The 21,109-nt window shown below is 39.8% G+C and overlaps 1 protein-coding gene across 2 annotated transcripts in view; it reads left to right on the top strand.

Annotated features, from left to right (window-relative positions):
- The window catches only part of CAMK4 (calcium/calmodulin dependent protein kinase IV), a 175,300-nt gene that overhangs the window by 65,955 nt on the left and 88,236 nt on the right, over positions 1–21,109 (top strand). Inside the window, exon 2 of one of the 2 annotated variants that reach the window (XM_080371234.1) lies at positions 9,572–9,650. The exons of the other annotated variant lie outside the window; for it this stretch is intronic. Coding sequence (XP_080227360.1) covers positions 9,572–9,650 — 79 coding nt within the window. The remainder of the gene's footprint in view (positions 1–9,571; positions 9,651–21,109) is intronic. 2 annotated transcript variants of the gene reach the window in all.

Here is a 21,109-nt window from a genome sequence, read left to right on the forward strand (position 1 = left end):
TAAGGTGGACATGGTAAATATGGTGTACCTTGACTTCTGGTGAGATTCCTGCAGGTTGATATACTGGGTTTACATGGTGGCGTTTGGTAACGGGGTGCTGTAGGGGTGGCTTCTATGAGAAGACACTAGAAGCTCTGTTCATGCCAGACACAGCTGGTTGCAGCTCACTCCAAGGTGGACCTGATACTGGCCAAACCTGAGCCCATCCATCAGTGATGCTGGTGGTGCCTCTGTGATAACATATTTTTAAAAGGGTAAAAAACACTGAACAGCAGCTTTGCCTACTTTGTCCCTTGGGCAGGGTGGGAAGTGACAGCAGGGTGGGTGGTCAGGAGTGCTCCAGGGTGGCTGCCTCCCCATGGTAGGGGTGGCTCAGGACTGTTCCTGTGGGAAGGGCTAGACCTACTTAGGTCTTTCCCAGCCACCAGAACCAAGGTCTGCCCAGACGGAAAGGTCGGGCCTTATAGTTTTGGAAAATCAGACCTGACTTGATACCTCCCCCATGCTTGCAGTAAGTTGGCATTTGGTCATCAGACTTACCAGGGCTGCAGAACTTACCACTTCGATGGAAATAACCCCCCACTGACACAACCTGCAGCAGAGTACATTGCCTTAATGCTATCATTATTTTCTCAGGAAATCTCTTATTTCAGATTTTTGCCACTCCCTGCTGCAGCTTCCTCTTTCTACTGTAGCTTTTTTATTGCAATAAAATTGCGATGAAGTGTAAGTCTGCAGGTTACTGTTATGATGATGGCAAGTTAGGTTTTCTGACTGTTACAAAAACGTTAGAAATGACAGATTAGAAATATCCTATTTTCCATAATAAGGAGCACTTCAGTTAGTCTTCTTACTTCAAAAATATACCCCAAAATGTTTGATATTCAAATATCCAAAATATACTCAAAATTTTGAGTATATATTTATATATGATCAGAATTCATATAACATAATAAAAAGTGTTCATTTAGGGATCTTGGCAAAATATAATACACTCTTCCAAACTCTTTTGCGTTGCCTCGTTTTCAGTCTTACCTCTTATGATCAGAAATGGCTGTCCTACCTGGTTTAAAGAAGAAAATATGCTGCATTGCTAGAAAAAAGCCTAAGAACTTTTAAATCTGCCATATATTAAAATTTTGTTTGTTGTCTTGTGGTAAGAGATCCTGGGCTGGTACTGCACATAAACTTCTTGGCAAAAGCGACTTATTTCATAGAAGCTGTTGCATGGGAGTTGATAGTTCAGCAGAACAGGAACCTCCAAGGCAAAAGCTGCATAGCTTACCAAAATGAGAGCTGTTCAGGGTAAGAATGGGCACAGGAGCTTGCAGAATCCCAGAAATGTGACCTAAATTAGCTGGTAAATAAGTTTGTTCAAAGCTTGTTTATGCAGACATGAAAAGCCATGAGATATTCCCCATCGGATCTAAAAAGGCTACTTTTTCCTTACAGAGCAAGCTATCGGTAGACCTCCCTTCTACTTTCCTTCCCTCAACCAGGAAAACCAAGACTCATTACGAGGTGTATGAAGCTGTTTGTACTGCCACATGTTGTCACTTAGGGCAAAGGCTGGTTTGCCTTCTGCACCTGGAGATTGTCACAAAGAGCCATAGTCAATGATACCTACTCAAAGTACAGACTGTTTAAAACACTTCCTGATGCAGGAATGTCTCAGCAGAGAAAAATAGGCAATTCTGCAACACCCCAGGAAGGGAGGTCTTGCAACACACTTGCTAAGGTTTTTAGAAGTTTTTACTGCTCAGTGCTCTTCCGCCTCACATGCAGTCTTCATTAAGATTTAATAAATAATGTTTATTCTCTTAAAGGGAGGGAGGGCGAACGAAGTGCTGCTTATGAGATAATGGTTTGAACTGTCCTTAAAATAAGGCATGTGTTTTTCCAGAGGAGCTACGTTCACTGAACTGTTTCAGTTGTCAAGCTTTGTGTGCTGCTTAGGAAGGGACAGTAGCCACATGACCTGTCACATAGATGGAAAGCGCAGGCACAGAGTCTGTGGCCATAAGAATGTGGCTGAGACTGCAGATCCAAGGATTTGGGTCTGCGTCTTGCACAGGCAGTCTGAGCACCTGGTTTTGAAAATTTGGCCTCGTGTTCCCAAAATTCCAGGGACAAAAATCTGCATCCTGCTGGAAGCAGTAAGAGTTCATTCCGTCCACTCTTCTGCCTCCTTTTCTTTACTCTCTCTCTTTCATTGAACTGCCTAAATGTGAATAGGTAAGTACTTTTCTGTCCCTGAAAAAAGAAGAGCAGTCTCAGAGGAAACTGTTCTAAATAAAATATTCAAAACCAATTTCTGGACTGCAAGAGCTTTATGTCAAAAAATCAACCTCACACTATTGCAAGTTCATTTTCAGCCAACTTTCAGTTGCAAGTTTTTTTCAGTCTTGGTAGGAAAGAGATTGGTTTTCATATTGAGAACTCTCCTGCTGTTTTAGAAATACAGTTGTCCTTATGTGTGGTCTAACCCAATTTTTTTAAAGGGACTAAAGGAAAAAGAAGAAAGAGTACTTGTATTTCCTGTGCATTTTTCTTCTGTGTGTAGTGCTCTGCTTCACCTCACATCCATTTTGGCAGCCTTACCTGACACTTTCCTCGGGAGCCAGCTTTTTGAATGTTGGGTTACACCAAGGAGAGCAATGTGCACATAATAAAGCAGCAACATCTGAAATTCAATGTAGTTCAAATTTTCTTTCCATGTTTTCAAATTAAGGTAGGAGATGATTGTTGCTCTTTTACTCAGTCTGGGTCAGCTGTGTTCTTACATTCACTGAAAGGCAGGGAAGTCAGATTTCTTAAAATGCTTTAAGATACATAGTGTTGGTGGTCTGTTCCTGGTCCTTGATGTTTACACACCAGCTAGACAGAGGGTTAAGAAGTAGTGTTTGAAGTGGGGGAAATAATCTAATTTTAACATAGGTATTATATAATGTGTCTAATTTAACTCCTAGCTGAATGTCCACTATTTTAAAAGGCAATAAAGGCAGGTGTAATTAAGTGTTTAGCCTGCTTGTGGGGCAGAGGTCTTTTTCTATAAATTTCCTGCAGTACTTGAGGAAGGAGCCCCACTGGAACTAGTGAGAAATATGCTGCTGCAGTCCCAGCAGCGATTAGCAGCTGCTGGTCCAGCCACCCCAGCAGGAGTGGCTTGGACTGTACATTTTAGTTAGTGTTTCGCCAGCCAACCTAGCCCACATCTGAAGGATTACAGTTCTACTAATTGTTGTACGTGGAAGTTACAGGTTGAAGAATATTGGCAAGCATTAGTTTAATTAGTGTTTATTTAAATATAGTGCATGTCTTTTGTTAGGAATGTGCTTATGTAAGGCTCCTTTTGTTTGTCTGCTAAATGCAGTGAAGGCTGAATACTGAAAATACCTTGTTGGTCTGCTACATTGTGAGCCTGAGCAGGAACCGATTGCTAAAAAGTCCTTTCACCTCAGATATTAGAAAATCAGCACTGCAGCTGAAACTCATAGAATCAAAATCTTAAAAGTATGGATGTTTTTCTTGTCAAAATCAACCAGACATGGAATGCAGTGGAATTAGCTTTCCCTTCCAGAACTGTGTATGTTTTTTCCACCAGCCTTGCCTTCTTCAAAGATTCGTTTTATTCCTTACAGCATGTGGGAATTTAAGTGGGTTTTCCCCCCTACATTATGTTTGTTTTGTGAAATTTTCCATTCTTTTAATAGTTGTGAAATAATGAGTGGAAAGGGAGGCTGCACTTGCAAACAATTGCCTACAAGTCCTGTATATGTAGACATTAATGTTTAGAAGAGGCTTTTAGATCAGATTTGAATAATTTAAAAATTGCTTGTAAGTTCACTGTAGAAAGTTTGTTTTGATGAAATGCAAGTTGTGAGAATTTCCAAACTTACATGTATGTGTTTTTTTAAATTAAAGCAATATTAGTAATGCCATAGAATATCCTTTTTTTAAAATGTAATTTTCATTTCTGTATACATTAATGGCTTTGCCAGTGATTTTTTTGCTCTATCCAGTATTTAACTTGAAACAGGGCATTTAATTTTTAAGTCTAGAAACAGTAATTTAATGCCTATAAATCCATTTGAACTTCTAGTGTATATATAAGAAAGAGTGAATGAATATATTTTAGCCTTATACTTCTGTAACCTGTGCAAAAAAAAGAAAAAAAAAAGTATTCTTTATGGAAACCAATACTGGACTTTAATCTGTTAGTGCCGTTTTGGCAGCACAAATTTCCATGGCTTTGTAATAGGTACAGGTTTCTTAAGAATTCATTCTTTCACCCGATTTGTTTGGACAAACTAGATTGTGTAATCATTTTTTGACTGCATGAAGCACAAACTGATTTATTTTTCAAAAATCAGTTAAGAACTTAATTAATTTAATCCAAATGAATTTTTTAGGAGATTATGTTGAGTGTTTGTACTGAATTGATTCAAAATGCAGTATAAAACCTGGGGTAAATGGGCATGGTATAGAGATGCTGACCTACTTTTGGAAGGGCCAATCTTTTTCCTTCCAGTGAAAATACCATCAGTGACTGTTTATTATAAAAACTGCAGCTCTAGGAATTCACCTTTACTACCTACTTGTGACCAAATAAACGTCTGGCTGTGTTTCGGTTTAGTTCTCATTCTTATTTCAGAGGCAGAAGCTTTTTGTGGGTGTGTGGGAGGGAAGGTTTTTTCCAACCTGGCTCAAATTCTGTGCCTTTTCTTGCCTTGGTTTCTCTCTCTCTGCCGGTCCCTACCACAGGTCCAGCCTGATCCTGCAAATTCCATTTTCTCCTTTATGTGCAAATTCTGCTGATCACTTCCACCTCCTTAACACCCCTCCTGGGTGTCCCTGCCTTCCTTCCATCTGTGCTGACACCACTATTTTTGACTGCATGTACCTGAAGTGTGACCATGCTTCTCCTGGCTTCGCAGTTTGGACTCCTTAGCACAGACAGAGTGCTATGATGCTGTTGCCCAATCTCTAAAATAGCGTCCTTCTAAAATAATTGCGAATTGCAAAAGAAAAACAATCAGAATACTCAAGAAAATGTGTATTAGGGGTGCAAAAATTTTACACAGAGATTTTTAATATTTTAAAAACATTTTTCTAATTTGTGTGGAAAACAACACAGATCAGTCATTGAATTTTAGTCTAATTTCACATATTAAGTGGTTCTTTAAATACTTTAAATTTTTCATGCAATCATTGGACTAATGGCTGAGTGAGTTTATCATGTCACTGAAGTATTTGTACTACAGGAAAACTGATTCTGATACTGAGTTGCGTGTGTAGCAGCTGTGACAGAGTCCAAGCACACAAGAAGACAAGAGGTTTCTTGTGACTTGTCATTGTCCTCATTGTAGGCAGCATCACAGGGAAGCAAGTGTTTTTCTTGTCCATTGTGACCAAGTAGTTAAGATGTATACATTATTTTTAGGATTTTTTGTAAGTTCAAAACTGGATGTAGAAATACATTTATGGTAAAGTGGTTTAGGTTGATTTTTTTTTTTTTCTTTAGCATGGTCACTGTTACGTGTGGGTTTTTTAAAAGTAAATCTTTTAACAGAATCATTAAGCAGCTTTCCAGACAGAAACATGTATGCCAGTAAAAGAGAATGACAATGTTTTCAACAATGTAGGAATTTTAATTTTTACTGTTCTCTAACTTGGCCAACTACACAGTCCAAGAATATGCCTTTTTTTGTATTGTTCCAGCTAACTTCAAATAATTTATACTTTGAGTTCAGGCAGCCTGTTCTAGGCAGAGATGCAAAAAAAGCAACAGCTGGATGCTTCCTGAAACCTATTTTTCTTTAAATAAATACACACATATAAAATATTTCATATAAATTTCATATAAATTTAAATGCATATACACACACATATATGTAAAGATAGATAAGTATCTATGTATGTATTCACCAATACAAAGAGAAAAGAGCTGGCAGGATCAACTGTACATACGCCAACACAATACAGGGAGTAATCTTGTGGTTGAACTCATCTGGAGTATGAGAGACTCAGTTGCTGGTTTCTGGTGTGAACTGGGTATGGTTTGGTTGTCAGTCACACGCTGCAGTGTACTTCTGCAAGTGATTGTTAGCTGCTTGGACTTAGGGTCCTCCCAGTTTCTTTTGTTGAAACTGTTAATGCTGTAGGATTAAATATTTCCTGGTGTTGATACCTGCTGCTTATCAAATACGTGCCTTAACCATTAAGTATAGGTGATCTCTTTGTATAGTATCATTGAAGTGGAACACCGCCTGCAGCAAATGGGACATTGAGAGGCTTGCAGTCTATCTGGCCATAAATTTAATCTGTAGAAAGTGGTGTGTTGCCATAAGAATTTTTGGTTTCTGCATATTTGTGTTTTCTGACCCAACGTATCAATGAAATCTTTAGTTGATACAAATTCCAGATCTGGTTCTGAGAACCTGGTTGTTGGCAGTCAAGGTTTGATGTTGAAAAACTGAAGATAAGGGCAAGAGGTTACAGTTAGCAGCTCTCTGAGCTTTTCAGTTGTAGGAGATTTTTGCAGCTGAAGCTTCCCACTGCTTTTTGGTGATGAAAGCTTGAATCACTCCAGTTATATTGGTGACCTTCCAAGTTATACAGGCTCAGGAAAGCTGCATGTGCTGATTCAGCAGAAGGCTCACTGAACTCCGCAGGAAGCCAAAATAAGCAGAGCAAAATGCTCTTATTTGCACAAGGCAGTTCTGTTTGCACATGTACATTAAGACCCATAGGCTGTTTCCCCCTTGCCTGCCTTTTTTATTATTTTTTTTTGTTTTAATGGGAAGAAGCAAAGAGGTCCTGTTATCACCAAAGAGACAAGGAGTCAGGTCTGCACTAGTAATGGTTGTCTGCTAAGCTTTGCACCAGGTGTGGTGTAACCAGGTTGCCATCCTGTTTGTGAGTCCAGGTGCTGGTTTCTGGCATGGAAGAGGAAGGTGGTGTTAGCTGTTAGCTTTGTGGGCTCTTTCCTGACCGGTGGGAACATGTCTGTCAGAGCTGGGCATAGGCACATAAACCAAAAGAGGACTCACTAATTCCAGTAAGTGTTCCCAAGTCTTGTGATATCTTGCCATCGCTTTTTCCCCCAAATTATGACTCCAGGGATGGGCTGTCAGAAATCTTTACAATAGAGAATAATTTCTAAAGTAGCCCCTCTTATGTGTTTTGAATGTTGACTAACGATCCTGATGCAAAACTGCTTATCTGGATATGCCTTCATAAATTCCTGTCTCTCTGGGCTGTCATCTGCCTCTTTCAAGAATTATGCTGCCTCTCTTCCACTTTGGGTACAGTCAGATGAACTGTTGGAGGTGGTGCCATGCAACCCTTGCTGGTGTGGCTGTCCATCTCATCACTGAGCCAGTTCTATTAAATCATCAGAGGTGTTCCAGTAGCTGAGTTTTAATTCGTGTGGAAGACTTTGCAGAGCCAAGTTACAAGCTGGTAAAGCAAACACAATAGCATTACTGAGACAGTGACTGCCCTCCGTTGTCGCAGCAGCAGCAAACACCTGAATATGCGCACAGGAATAGCAATCTGTTTGTTTGGACCATCAGCTGCACATCTTCTCTGGCTGTGCCCTCAACCAAATAAAATGATTTCTAGAAAGTTTGCTGCCTGCTCGGTAAGAGCATATGTAGGCTAATGAGTTTAATGTTTATATTGCATTCAGTATGTCAAGCAGGGTACAAGAATAATTTGCAGTTCCTGCAGTGACTTCCCCATTACAGTGCTGTAGTGAAATACTGGAGATATAAACCTTATCACAGCAGGTCCTTAGAATTTTATCTTTTAACATCTTTCGTTATACTTAAAAGGTGTTAGGGTTTTTTTAATGTGCTATATATTTTCTTCTTGCTAAATAGAGCCTTTTGAGACTTGGCCAAGGAGAGATCTAATTAAATTCTTGTAATGATTCTGGGAGTCACTGAGGCTTGCAGTACTCCCGCACATTTATCAATACACTGTTATGAGAGACAAATCATTTTAGCATTTGAGATGAAGTGAAGATTACTTTATGTGTGTTTGGTGCACACAAGCCCTCAGACGATTGGGCTGCGTTTCCATTGCTGTATGTGACCTTTCCTGATGAAGTGGTCTTTATGAAGTAAATCTTCTCAATTAAATGCCAGTTCTTGTGCTTACTCATGTTCTCATAAAAATATGGACATGCCTACTCAGAGCTTTATCTGGCATCCGTGCCCATGCTGAGGAGGGAGAAGTGCAGAACCTGCATGGCAGTTTTGTCCAGCAGTGCACCCAGAACAATAAACTTTGTGTCACAGCTTTATTCATATAGTCAAACATGGCTATGCCATCGCACTGTTTAAAAGAAAGCTGCTGGTGCCATTCTGCAGCTCATGGTCATCTCCTACAGATGTACTGAGATGGGTTTCTTCTGGTACAGAGAGATCTGCAGTTCACTTCGGTGTGTGGTATATATGAAATCCCTTCACTGCAGAGTGGTTGTGTGCAGCTTGGCAATGTATGTTCCAGGAAGTCGTGTATGATAACAGCAGTCCCCTCTAGCTTAAAAATCTGCAGCTATTTGGAAATGCTGAGACTTAGAGTGGGTGATAAATCTCCTGAGGACAGGAGGCTTCCATAAATGCCTTAAATCCAGTGCTAACACATAGCACTTCAGTGCGTCCATTTTGATGGTGGCTGACACTGGGTTGCTCAGCAGCATCTAACAGTAAATGTGGTAGAATGTAAAGGTATCTGAACTGTTTGTAACCATTATGGTTTTGCCAGAGGTTTTTCCACTCTTCAGCTAATTCATAGACTACAGGTCCCTTCCTTGGCAGTAACAAGTAGGGAACAGCACATAACCTCAGCAGCTGAGCCTGCCTCTGGAGAATGTCTAGCCCAACCTCCCACTCAGAGAACTGCCTTCCAACTAGCAGAGCCATCATTTCATAAGTGCTCAGATTTAGCACATTCAAGCAAGTGCGCCTTGAAGGCAACGAGAAGATGTTAAGCCCAGTTCAGTTTTGCTATGAACAAGCCCCACCAGTTTCCACTGAATTAACCAGAATTGCTGCTTGCTCCATCTGGTGCTGAATTCAACTGCTTGGGAAACTGGGAGTAGCACAATAGTTTCTTTTCTGTCTCACTCCCCATTACTGCCATCAACAGTAAAAAAAAAACGATGTAACTAATTGTTGCAAATGAGTTGCCTTAACGAAGACAAGATATGTTGTCACAGGTTTGGGGCCAGATTATGTTCCTTGCTATGCTAAGGAAACCTCCAGGATGTGTCAGGAGACAGAGAAGATGTGACCAAGAGGCATCTTGAGCTCTTGCACATTCGGTTGGCAGAATAACTGCTGAATTTCACTGGTTCAGCAGAGAGCAGTTTTTACACTGTTTTTTTTTGCTTGCATCTGTGGGGGAAAATAAGGTATTTTTGCCCAAACTGGGAGGAGTAGAAATTGTAGTTTCAGCTAGGCAACTCTGTTTATTGACATATTCGAAGAGGTGTATGTACAACTACTCTTCCTTTTTTTTTTTTTTTTTTTGTTTTGTTTTGTTTTGTTTTTTAATTTAGTGGGGCTACATCCATTGTCTACAGATGCAGGCAGAAAGGGACCCAGAAACCTTACGCCGTCAAAATGTTGAAGAAGACAGTAAGTTGTTTTATTTTGCTTTGCTTTGCTTTGCTTTGGGATATATTTGGGATTTTCTCTGGGTTCTTTTCGGTGCAGTTTCTTTGTGTGGGGGAAACAGGCTAGATTAAGGACCCTGCTAAGCTTGTATTTTCTCTGGCCAAGCTTCTGCTCCTCAGCATTAAAACAGCCTTTAGAGTTAATAGTACTCTGCTGGGAATATCTTATCCCAACAAGTCTTGCCTGTACCTTTATCTGGTGTTGTCTATATAGACTTAGATTTGGGCAGAACTTTTAAAGCAGAAATGTCTTTTTCTTTCACTATGGAAAAGAAGCAGCTTCTGAATCATTTAAATGCTCTGTTATTTAATTTTGCTTTAAAACATTGTTTTGCTCAGAAAATACTATTACATGATTTATCTTTTTCAGAAACTAAAGCATCAATTCAAACCCAAGTAAAATTAAATAGATCATGGAGGTCTTTTCCCCCCACAAAACTGTGAGAGAAGCAGTTGAGGTAGCACTTATTTTAGAGTCCCATACATGTCACACTTCTATCACAGCTATTTCTGTGTATGTTACAAAATAACGTGGTGGAAAGCATAGAGACTGAAGAGGAGGAAAGGCTACTAATGGATTGAGAGACTTCAAGCAGAAAGAGAGTGTGGGGGATAGGGTAGAGCAGTTCATGTTCCTAAGAGGGCGAGAGAAATTTGAGAGGAAGCAAGCAGGCTGTGAGGCATGGACATGACTTTTATTCATGAGTGGCTTTGATTCGGTTTATTTCAGTGTTAAATCCTCCATTATTCCATAAAGTTCAGGAATGTTCACATGTAGCAACATAATGATGGGTGGGTAGGCGTAAACATGTTTAAATGCTGAATTAACTGGTGGTCTCTGTGCAAGACATAATGAGTGGGTTCCACATGAGTAAAATGTTGGCATTAATCTGTCATCTTTGAAAGTAAGCCAAAGTTTAAACTGGCATAGAAATTCAGTTGTGTGCGCTGCTTTTGAATTTTCATCTGGTGCACTGGAGGAAGCAGAGCATGTGAGGAGCTTGTGTTGCTGCAGCCTACGCTCTGTCTCTCCTATGGATATGCAGAGAACTTTTAAGTTTTTACCAGTTCTTCACACCAATGATTCCTATAATGTTTTGGAAGTATATTTCCTTAACAATTCTCATTCTGAAATGCACTGGGAAAAATTACATTACTTAAAAATATTTCTTTGCGCTTTTTTTGGCCTTTCTGGAGATTAATTAATCTTCACAATGGCCATATTAATACTAGATCCATCTACTTGTGTCTGAAACTATTCAATTTAGACTTTTGGTGGACTTATTGTAATACAGATTTTTTTACTAATATGAAATAATATGGTTATATAAGTTGTTTGCACAGCAACAATAGCTTGGCTTAGCGCAGCCTTGATTGTATTAGCAGTGTGGTTAAGCAGTTCACACAACTGAGTTGTTCCCAGTGTAATTGATACACTTTGGGATATTTTGTTATGAAAACACGTGATTTTATTACACAACTGAGCTTATGTGTATAGCTGAGAACATGGGAGGCGATACTGTAAGGATGTGCCACTGCTTGTGTCTGTGTGCCCTGAGATACTGTAGCTCCGGTTCTGATTTGGAGGTGTAATTATTGTCACAGAGACAGAACTAACTGTGTGTTACAGTGCTCCCACAGCAGGAGGCCTGATCTTCGCTCAGAGTGTCTCAGTGTAAAAATAACCAAGTGTGGGCCAAATCATACAACAAAATGTTGATTGGCCTAAGTTTCCTGTTGACTTTTTTAAAACACTTAGAAAAAACAGATGGCAGTTCTATAGTGGAAGAAAAGTGATAGGAGAAAAAGAGGAAGAACCTGTGACTGCTTTTGATGCAGTCTCATTTCTTCAATTCCCTTTCTTAAATGCACTTAAGGGAGCTCTGAAGAGCACAGGAAATCAGAAGAGAAAAGATGGCTAAAGAGCAAATAATCTGATTTTTCCATTCAAACATTTTAAACATTTAAACACTGCAGTGAACAAGACTAACTTGCAAAGGAAGACACTAGGAACAGTGTGAGGGTCAGGCAGAGGGGTGGTCCACCTTGTTCTGAAAGTGGTAACAAGTGAAGCGTGATTAGGAGTCTGCTGGCTGACTGGCAGCTCCACATTTGTGAATACTGATCACTACAGTGCCATAATTTGAAGGAAAGCATTAGAAATTATTACTTTTCTCCCATGGGAACAGCTCAGATAAGAAACAAATGATCCTTTTGGATTGAAGTAGTGTGCTAAGAACAGACTGCAAGAAACATAAAATGACTATCAGTGTTCTTTTCATTTAAATAATAAGATTAATTTTTCATTTTGCCTGACTAATGCATTCTCATTTAAGAGCAAATAAAATTTTGGGCAAGACATATCAGTCAATTCTAAGAATACACACTTGTGGAGCAATGTGAGCTCTTAGGAGATTCTGTAATTAATATTTCTTTACCTTCTAGCTTAATAAAATAGTATTCTTAGATTATTTGCTCAGTTCTGTTTGGATTTTTTCTGATTGCTAGTTAAGCCAACAAAGAGAAACAGGAGAAAATATGTTTATACAAATCTTTCATTGTCAATAAAATAAAATGATATTTTGGGAATATTCTATTTCCATTTAGAGCTTTAATAATTCTTAACCATTAATTAAAATTTTATACGGTTCCAAGAGGAGGAGAAAAATCTTTTTTGCTGGTTCAGAACCACTGAAACAGAATACTTGTGTTGTTTTGGTTTTGTCAAATTCAGCCCCAGTTCAGGAGTAGTTTTGAATCCTTTAAGTTACACTTATGGTGAATAAAATTTAGTTCAAAGAACACTTCTGATTCTTACTCCTGAAGTGTCTGACTGTCAAAGTTAGGAAACTTACAAGCAAATTAGGACTATAGCTGCCAGAGCAGCTAAAAGAAAACTGTTAGAAGGGCTAAAGTGTTCCAAAGAAAAATTAATGTATGTATTAGTGGGAAAACCTGTCTCAGATAATGTATAAGAAATTAAATTTGGAATTGTTATTACCAGATAAAGAAAGAACTATGTTCATAAAACAATGTCTATGGGGCAGGTGAAAAAGCATGCTGAATTATTGCCTTTGATTTGCTCATCCAACCTTTATGCTCAGTTCCTGAGCATAATTGAAATGTAGGGTTGTATTATATACTCATTATTTGATTTTTGCTGTAGAATCATAGAATCATTTAGGTTGGAAAAGACCCCTAAGACCATCGAGTCCAACTGTAAACCTGACACTGCCAAGTCCACCGCTAAACTATGTCCTAACATCTCTTAAGTTCCATGCAGGTAATAAATATAAAGGTTTGAAACATGAAATTTCTTTGTGGGGAAATCCATTTCGTGGAGCAAGAAAGAATCAAAAGTGGATCATATAATGAGCAAAGTACAGTGATGAACTTTTACACTTGCAATTGGAAATATGATGCTGGTTTGCTTTGAACTACACAATTTACCTCTGCTTGGTGACTTGGTGCTTAAGAAAAACAAGTATCTTTAGGATACACTTTACAACTATCATTGTTACTACTCAAGCCGAGGCTTCAAAATTATGTGAGATTTACAACCAATCATTCTGGAACATTTGTTGTTGCAAACAATGTATAGCATGTGGATCATATTAGAACACAGGATGCTTGAGGGAAATAAACATATTTATGTGCTATTTGTGAAATGAAGACTCTCATCTGCAGACCTTTGCCTCCTTTTGGTGTGTTCTAGGAAAGCTAGGCAGCATATGAACCAGGACCAGCCTGGAGATTGTTTCATAGTCGGCAGGTGAATGTCTTCCAAGAAATGAGATGCACCTCTGCCTTAAGTTTTCTACCTGCGTCTGGATAAGTTGCTTTAGAAGCAGAGAACAGATGGCCTCTGTTCCATGGTTTCTAAATTAAGACACTGAGTGCCTGCCTACGTTATACGTCTACCAAGTGCTAACAACTGTAACCGAATAATTTGGGAGCTGCCATTGCAGTAAAGCAGCACGCTCTGCTGAAGGGAGAACAGGATGCTGAGCTGGGTTGTCTGGAGCCTGGGTCCTGGTGTATTCCCAATTCAGCCTGTGCTGTTAGTTGAGGTATTTTTTTGATTTCAACTTTCTCATCCATAAAAATGAGATAATACTTGATTTGCTTCCCAGCAAGGCTTTGAAGGATAGCCTGCGTAATATTCCTAGGTTTAATTGATGGGTAATGTCCCCTAAGAATTATAAAGTATTATAACTTATTAGGCCCTCTGTGTATCAGTCAACGAGTCATGCAAGCACAGAGACTGTTTTGGAGGATTCACATTTTGGTTTCATTTTTTTCGTGGGTGGGTATCCTCCCTCACAGGGTTTGTGATGCTTAACTAATACTTCCTCAGTCCTTTAACTAAAATCAGTATTTATGAAGCAGCATTCTTCTTGCAGAATGGTTGGTGTTCAAAATCAGACAAATTTTAGGCATATGAACTTTTTCTCAGATCAGAAACAGAGCAACAGTTTTCAAGCAACACGTATGCTGGAAATAGTTGTGCTGGGATTAATCTAATTGTACTAGTCAGACTGTTTGAGATCCACAAAGTTTATGTCTGTGGAGCAGAGAGGAGTGTAAGCAAATGTAAAGGTTACAGGCTTCCCTCCTGGATAGGTGGGGCTGGATTTCTAGAGTTAGGGTATAATGGTCTATAAAGGCATACGTAAAAAATCTCAATTGCATGCATGTTTGCATATATCTGTGTATATGTATACAAATATATACAAACATATATACACACATAATATGACGTATACATATATATACATTATAAACAACATATACTCCCTGTATAGTTGGGAATATACTTGCTGGGGTTTTAATTCTGTGTTGCAGTGAATTGATGGTATTAAGTGGTAACCAAGAGGCTCATGCAAATATTTGGTGTGTTTTCTTGGAGGAGTGTTTCTTTTGATTGAGCCTTTCCAACTGATTGAGAAGGCATATGCCACAGTGGGGATGTGTGCTGAGTATCACACTTGGAGACAGTCAGAATTAGTAAATCAATCTTTATTGACTTCTGAAGAAAAATGTGTTTGTAGCCATAAAATGAAAATTTTCTATTGCTGCCATGTGGCCTTATGGGATTTACAGTTTGATTGCCCCCTGCCTCCACATGCCTCTTTCTGTATAGACTTTATAATGAGAAAAAAAAATATATATATATGTATGTATGTATGTATACGTAACAAACAGTAGTTGTCAGCACTTTTAGTGGACTGCCATCTGAGAGTGATGAAGTTTAGCAGACGTACCTGGCCCACAGAGAAAGCAAGAGCTTGATATAATAGTCCAGTTTGTCTGATGTGCTGTGACAGTATTCTCTTTTCTCCAGATTACAAAGGTTAGGAATATATTTACATAAATATGTGTGTATATTTAAGGTAAGTTTTTCTTCACAAAGCTGGTATTAACCAACACATTGTATTAACATGTAGTGTTTGATATTTTTCAAATTTTTCAAAAAGGATAAAGAATTGTGTCATATTTAAGTCTACATGACAACAGTCAACTCCACATCAGTACTCACCCTTAAAAAAGTGTATTTTTGTCAGCTGGCTCACACATTTTCTTCTGTTATTCATTCACACACACACATGTGCACACACACTGCCCATGCCATTGCTTGCTAATTATTGGGAAATGATAATTTCTTAATTACCACTCCATCTGCAGTACTAGCTATTAGATACATAGATTATTTTTCCTGGTTTTCTCATTTTTTGTCATTCATTTCGTCATCTCATTCATGTGCAGTTCACACTGTTATTCTGAAAGATGAAAAATATCCTTCAGTCAAAATTATTTTGAATAAAGGAATAAGGCAGTAAAGCTTTGAGTTTTCCACTGCTTATATTCAGTTTTCCCTGATATATAAGGGGAATCTGGCTTCCACGGTCTGACTCACTACTTCCCAAAAGAAAGAGCTTTCAGTAAAAGTTAAGTCCATCAAATGCATAATGTCTAAAGATGAAGAATAACGTTCATTTTACATAAATACCCTACAAAAGAAAAGAGAACTTATAGATGGGTATTTTTCTGCAGTAAGATACCAGAAAGTTTTTGCTTTAGAAGCTATGAAATCAGAGTGCAGTTAACAAAAGTGGAAATTTTACTGAAAAATAGCTTTGTAATATGCTGGGTTAGTCTTTTGAAAGCGGAAAGTTATTTTTGTCTGTATTGACAGGACATCCTTCAGAAAAGGAAAAAAAAAAATCCCATTTTGCAATTGAAAAAAGCCTGTTCTACATACAAAATATAGTAATTTAACATGTAATCTGCATTACAATGTGTTGTATTATATCATTTTTGAGTGCAAGTGACGTATAAAAGTCACTTAACATAGAACAATATTTTACTTGTTGCCATTTAGTTTGAATTGCTGTGCTCTTCTTAGATCATACCTTGGGTTAAGATTTTAAGAACAGAGAGTATGTATTATATCTTTTTTCCTTACTCCATTTAATTTATAGGTAATTAGATAGCACTCATTTCTGGTGTGCACAGGTTATTTTTCAGGAATACAAAAATCAGCTAATAAAAAAGAAGAAAATCCAAATCTCAATACATCGTTAAGCAGTTCAAGGAAGCTCAACCTACTGTCACACTGCAGTGTTGAACAAGTAGTTCTGAGTAACTAAATAATATTCCTTAGATTACTGATTCAATTTTTTAAAAAAAGAAACAAATGAAACAAGTTCAGCTTTGAATAAATTAACAAGATACGTTGTGAAATGATCTGAGTTGCACATTTTCTTCCACCAACCCATCCATGCACATTTTTCTCCTTTCCTGCCCACAGTGATTTGTCGTCTCCATGGCTTTAAGCAAGCCTAGAGGAGCTTTGTGTGACTGGGATGCACACAAATGTAAAGAGGCGAGACAGGGAATAGGAATGAAATGTGTTGCTGTGTGAGGATATATTTAGTGCCTAAAGCAAAGACGCAACCCTGCAAAAGAGCTGAGCAGAGGTGCAGAAGTAAATATTAGGCTATCCTGAGATTATAGTCCTCCTCTTTAGAAACCCTTCATTATTTACAGCCTGTTAAATCCAAAAACATGCTTTCGATAGAGCTGTACTGCAGGGAAGGCAGCACTTCTGCATAGTTATATGGTCTGTGAGGCTGATGCTAGGCATCTCTGAAAGTCTTCTCCCTCTGCCTTTTAGGAATTTGTTTTCCAGAAGTGTGTGCTGTGATCCTATCATCACAGTTGTGACAGTTAACCATTTTGGGGGGAGAGAGGCTGAGCTTGTTCTGTGCTGTCAAGAAAAGAATGGGACAACTGGCTGCATGCACAAAAAATCATGGAATCACAGAATGGTTTGGGTTGGAAGGGAGCTTAAAGATCATCCCATTCCAGCCCCGCTGCCATGGGCAGGGACACCTTCCACTAGACCAGGTTGCTCAAAGCCCCATCCAGCCTGGCCTTGAACACTTCCAGGGATGGGGCATCCACAGCTTCTCTGGGCGACATGTTCCACTGTCTCACCACTGTCATAGTAAAGAATTTCTCCCTAATATCTGATCTAAATCTGCCCTGTTTCAGTTTAAAACCATTTTCCCTTGTCCTGTCACCACATGCCCCTGTAAAAACTCTGTCCCAGTATTTCTTATAAGCTCTCTTTAGGTACAAGAAGGCTGTTATGAGGTCTCTCTGGAGCCTTGTCTTCTCCAGGCTGAACATGCCCAATTCTCTCAGCATGTCTTCATAGCAGAGGTGCTCCAGCCCTCTGATCATCTTCATGACCTTCTTCTGGACTCATTCCAACAGGTGCATGTTGTTCTTACATTAGGGGCCCCAGAGCTGAACACAGTACTCCAGGTGGGATCTCATGAGAGCAGAGTAGAGGGGGAGAACCACCTCCCTCAACCTGCTGGCCATGTTTCTTGTGATGCAGCCCAGGGTACAGTTGGCTTTCTGGGCTGCAAGTGCACATTGCCAGGTCTTGTTGAGCTTCTTATTTACCAACACCCCCAAGTCCTGTTCCTCTGGGTTGCTCTCATTCTGTTCTCTGCCTAGCCTCTATTGATACTGGGGGTTGCCTGACCCAGGTGCAGGACCTTGCTTGGCCTTGTTGAACTTCGTGAGGTTCGCACGGGCCCACCTCTCCAGCCTGTCAAGGTCCCTCTGGATGGCACCCCTTCCCTCCAGTGTGTTGGCTGCAGTGTTCAACTTGGTGTCGTTGGCAATCTTGCTGAGCATGTACTTGATCCCACTGTCAATGCTGTCAACAAAGATGCTGAACAGCACTGGTCCCACTATGGACCCCTGAGGAACACCACTCAACACTGGTCTCCACTTGGACATTAAGCCATTGACAGCAACTCTTGGAGTGTGATCGGAGCCATTTCCTTATCTACCAAATGGTCTACCCATCCAACTAATGTCTCTCCAGTTTAGACACAAGGATGCTGGGCAGGACAGTGTCAAAAGCTTTGCACGAGTCCAGGTAGATGATGTCAGTTGCTCTTCCCTCATCCATCAGTGCTGTAACCCCATCGTAGAAGGCCTTCAAATTTGTCAGGCATGACTTGCACTTCGTGAAGCCATGTGGGCTGTCACCAGTCACATCATCAGTCACCTCATTATTTTCCATGTGCCTTAGCACAGTTTACAGGAGGATCTGCTCCATGAACTTGCCAGGCACAGAGGTGAGACTGACTGGCCTGTAATTTCCTGGGTCCTCCTTATCTCCCTTTTTAAAAAACAGGGGGTTTGTTTCCCCTTTTCCAGTCTGTGGGAACTTCACCAGACTGCCATGACTTCTCAAATATGATGGACAGCAACTCAGCCACTTCATCTTCCAGTTCCCTCAGGACCCACAGCTTCATCTCATCAGGTCCCATGGACTTATGCACCTTCAGGTTCCTTAGGTGGTCTCAAACCTGATCTCGTATAGTGCCAGTTCATTCTGCCGGTCCCTGTCTTTGACTTCTGTGACTTGGGTGGTGTGGTTGGAACACCTGCTGATGAAGTCTGAGGCAAAAAAGTCATTGAGTACCTCAACCTTCTCCATACGCTGGGTAACTAGGTCTCCTGTTTCCTTTGGGAAAAGGCCCATGTTTTTCCCAAGTCTTCCTTTTATCACCAATGTACCTATGGAAGATTTTCTTTTTGTGCTTTATGTCCCTGGCCAGATTTAATTCTATCAGGGCTTCAGCTTTCATAACCTGATCCCTGGCTGCTTGGACAGTTCCTCTGTGTTCTTCCCAGGCTTCTCTGTAGGCTTCCTTTTTGTGCTTGATTTTGTCCAGGAGCTCCTTGTTCATCCATGCAGGCCTCCTGGCTTTTTTTGGCCAACTTCCTTTTTTGTTGGGGCACACCAATCCTGAGGTTGGAGGAGGTGATGCTTGAATACTGACCAGCTTTTTTGGGCCCTCTTCCCTCCAGAGCTTATTTGTGATGTACCAAGCAGATCCCTGAAGAGGCCAGTGTTGGGTCTCCCGAAGCCCACGGTAGCGAGCTTGCTGTGCGCCCTCCTCACTGCCCTAAGGATCTTGAACTCCACTGCTTCATGGTCTCTGCAGCCAAAGCTGCCCTTGAGCTTCGTGAAGAGAAGAGGGCAAAAGACGAGAAACTAAGTGTTTTCTCCAATGCTGTCAGTTTGGCTGTTGGAATAATACAGGAGCAGTGTACAACTTAAAACACAATATCCTGGGTTTATTCCTCTGGCCTGAAGCTGAGTTTTCTGTAGCCCCTCAGAAATGCAAATCTAACTGAGGTCTGTAAGAGAGAAGATTTATTTTACCAAGAACTCCATAATCAGAATGTACTTACTTGACAAACTAATTACACTGGTGTATTTCAAGGTGAAATATATCCTCTTTGGCTGAGGTGGTTTCCTTTTGGTTTATGTCCTTTAAGAGAAAGACCAGCCACATGCAGGGAGAGATGGAAAAGCGAAGGTGGAAATTAACACAGCAACTGTGTGAGTGCACAACCTGTGGGTTCTGGTTACAGGAATGTCTTTGGGAAATGATGAAGTTATCATCAACATGTGATGTCCATGAGATACATCACCTGATCTTAAGACTGAATCTAAGGTTCGGTACAACTTTCTAAGCTGAATATTGTGATGGTTGATAGCTGCAGGACTAGTGTGTATGAGAGGATCATCCCAAATTTTTGCCAAACTAAACTGGCTCTTTGCTCAAATCACTTAAGAAGGGCTTCCTTACAGCAAAGCAACACTCCACCGCCACAAATGCTGAATAAATAAAAAATAACCAATAACATGTTTTTCTACAAATGTAAAGAAAACCCACTGCACTGTCTTTGTTATTCCTGCCCCTTTGTTTTAGGCAGCCTTCAAATACTAGGTTATTTCTAGTATATTCCATTATACTTTGTGTATATTGAATGAGCAGGTGTTTGAAACTCCAACTGGGCATGTTTTCAGTAGATATAGTTGAAATCAGCTGGAAGCATTTCCGTAAGTAATAAGAAATTGCATAAATAAGATGGTTTGGTTTGTATTTTAGTCCTGTGGCATTCAAATCACTTTCATTTACAGTTTTATTGAGAGAATTCTGATTTCAAAGTTATTTTAGAATTCCAAAGGTTACATGGTATGCTAGTTTCTGAGGACCTCTAAGCAGTACTGTCAGGAATATCAGCCTGCAGAAATTTAGATTTTGTCTGCAAGAGACATATCACTCATATAGGTTTTAGCTCTTTATTCACTGATAAAAGAATAGTGCTACAAGAAATGGCATGATAATAATTGTAGGTTTCTGGAATGAGTGGCAAATTTAGTAGGTATAGGATTTGAATATAAAAATTTGAGAAAATACAAAGTCAAAAGAACCCTGTGACATGGCTTTCCAGAATTTGTGGGAAAAGTCCAAATTTCTGCAGATGAGAGCTCAAATTCCTAATGAGAAGCCAAAAATCTGTTACTCAGAACTCCGGGAAAATTACTCATTTCACTGTTATAACTAATTTAAGGTATTCTTTTGGGGTCATTGCTGTGTTACAACTGCAACACCACAGTGAGAAAACACATTAGCATTTCCATGTTTTATGGATGAGGAGCACATGAAGTTCCAAGGCTAGGAGCTAGATCTGGAAAACATTTGCACCCAGGCAATTAGTACCACAGTTCCTAACACATCAGTAACTAACTCCTGCATGCTTTACTTCACAGGTAAAATCTGCCTTCTCTTGTTCAGGCAAAATAGACCCAGGCCTCTCAATCTTTCCTTGTAGGAGGGACACTCCAGTCCCTTCATCATCTTCATTGGACTCTTTCCAGTATGTCCTTGTCTCTTCTGTACTGGGTGGCCCAGAACAACATACAGTATGTGTCCTTTGATCTTCACATCCCCAGTGAACCCTTCCTTTTTGGTGATTCTGAGGTCCAGCAGAGCATCTCTCCTCACTGGCTCCTCTGTCACTTGAAGGAGGAAG

This window comes from Falco punctatus (assembly GCF_963210335.1).
Source record: "Falco punctatus genome assembly, chromosome: Z".
Taxonomy (NCBI): domain Eukaryota; kingdom Metazoa; phylum Chordata; class Aves; order Falconiformes; family Falconidae; genus Falco; species Falco punctatus.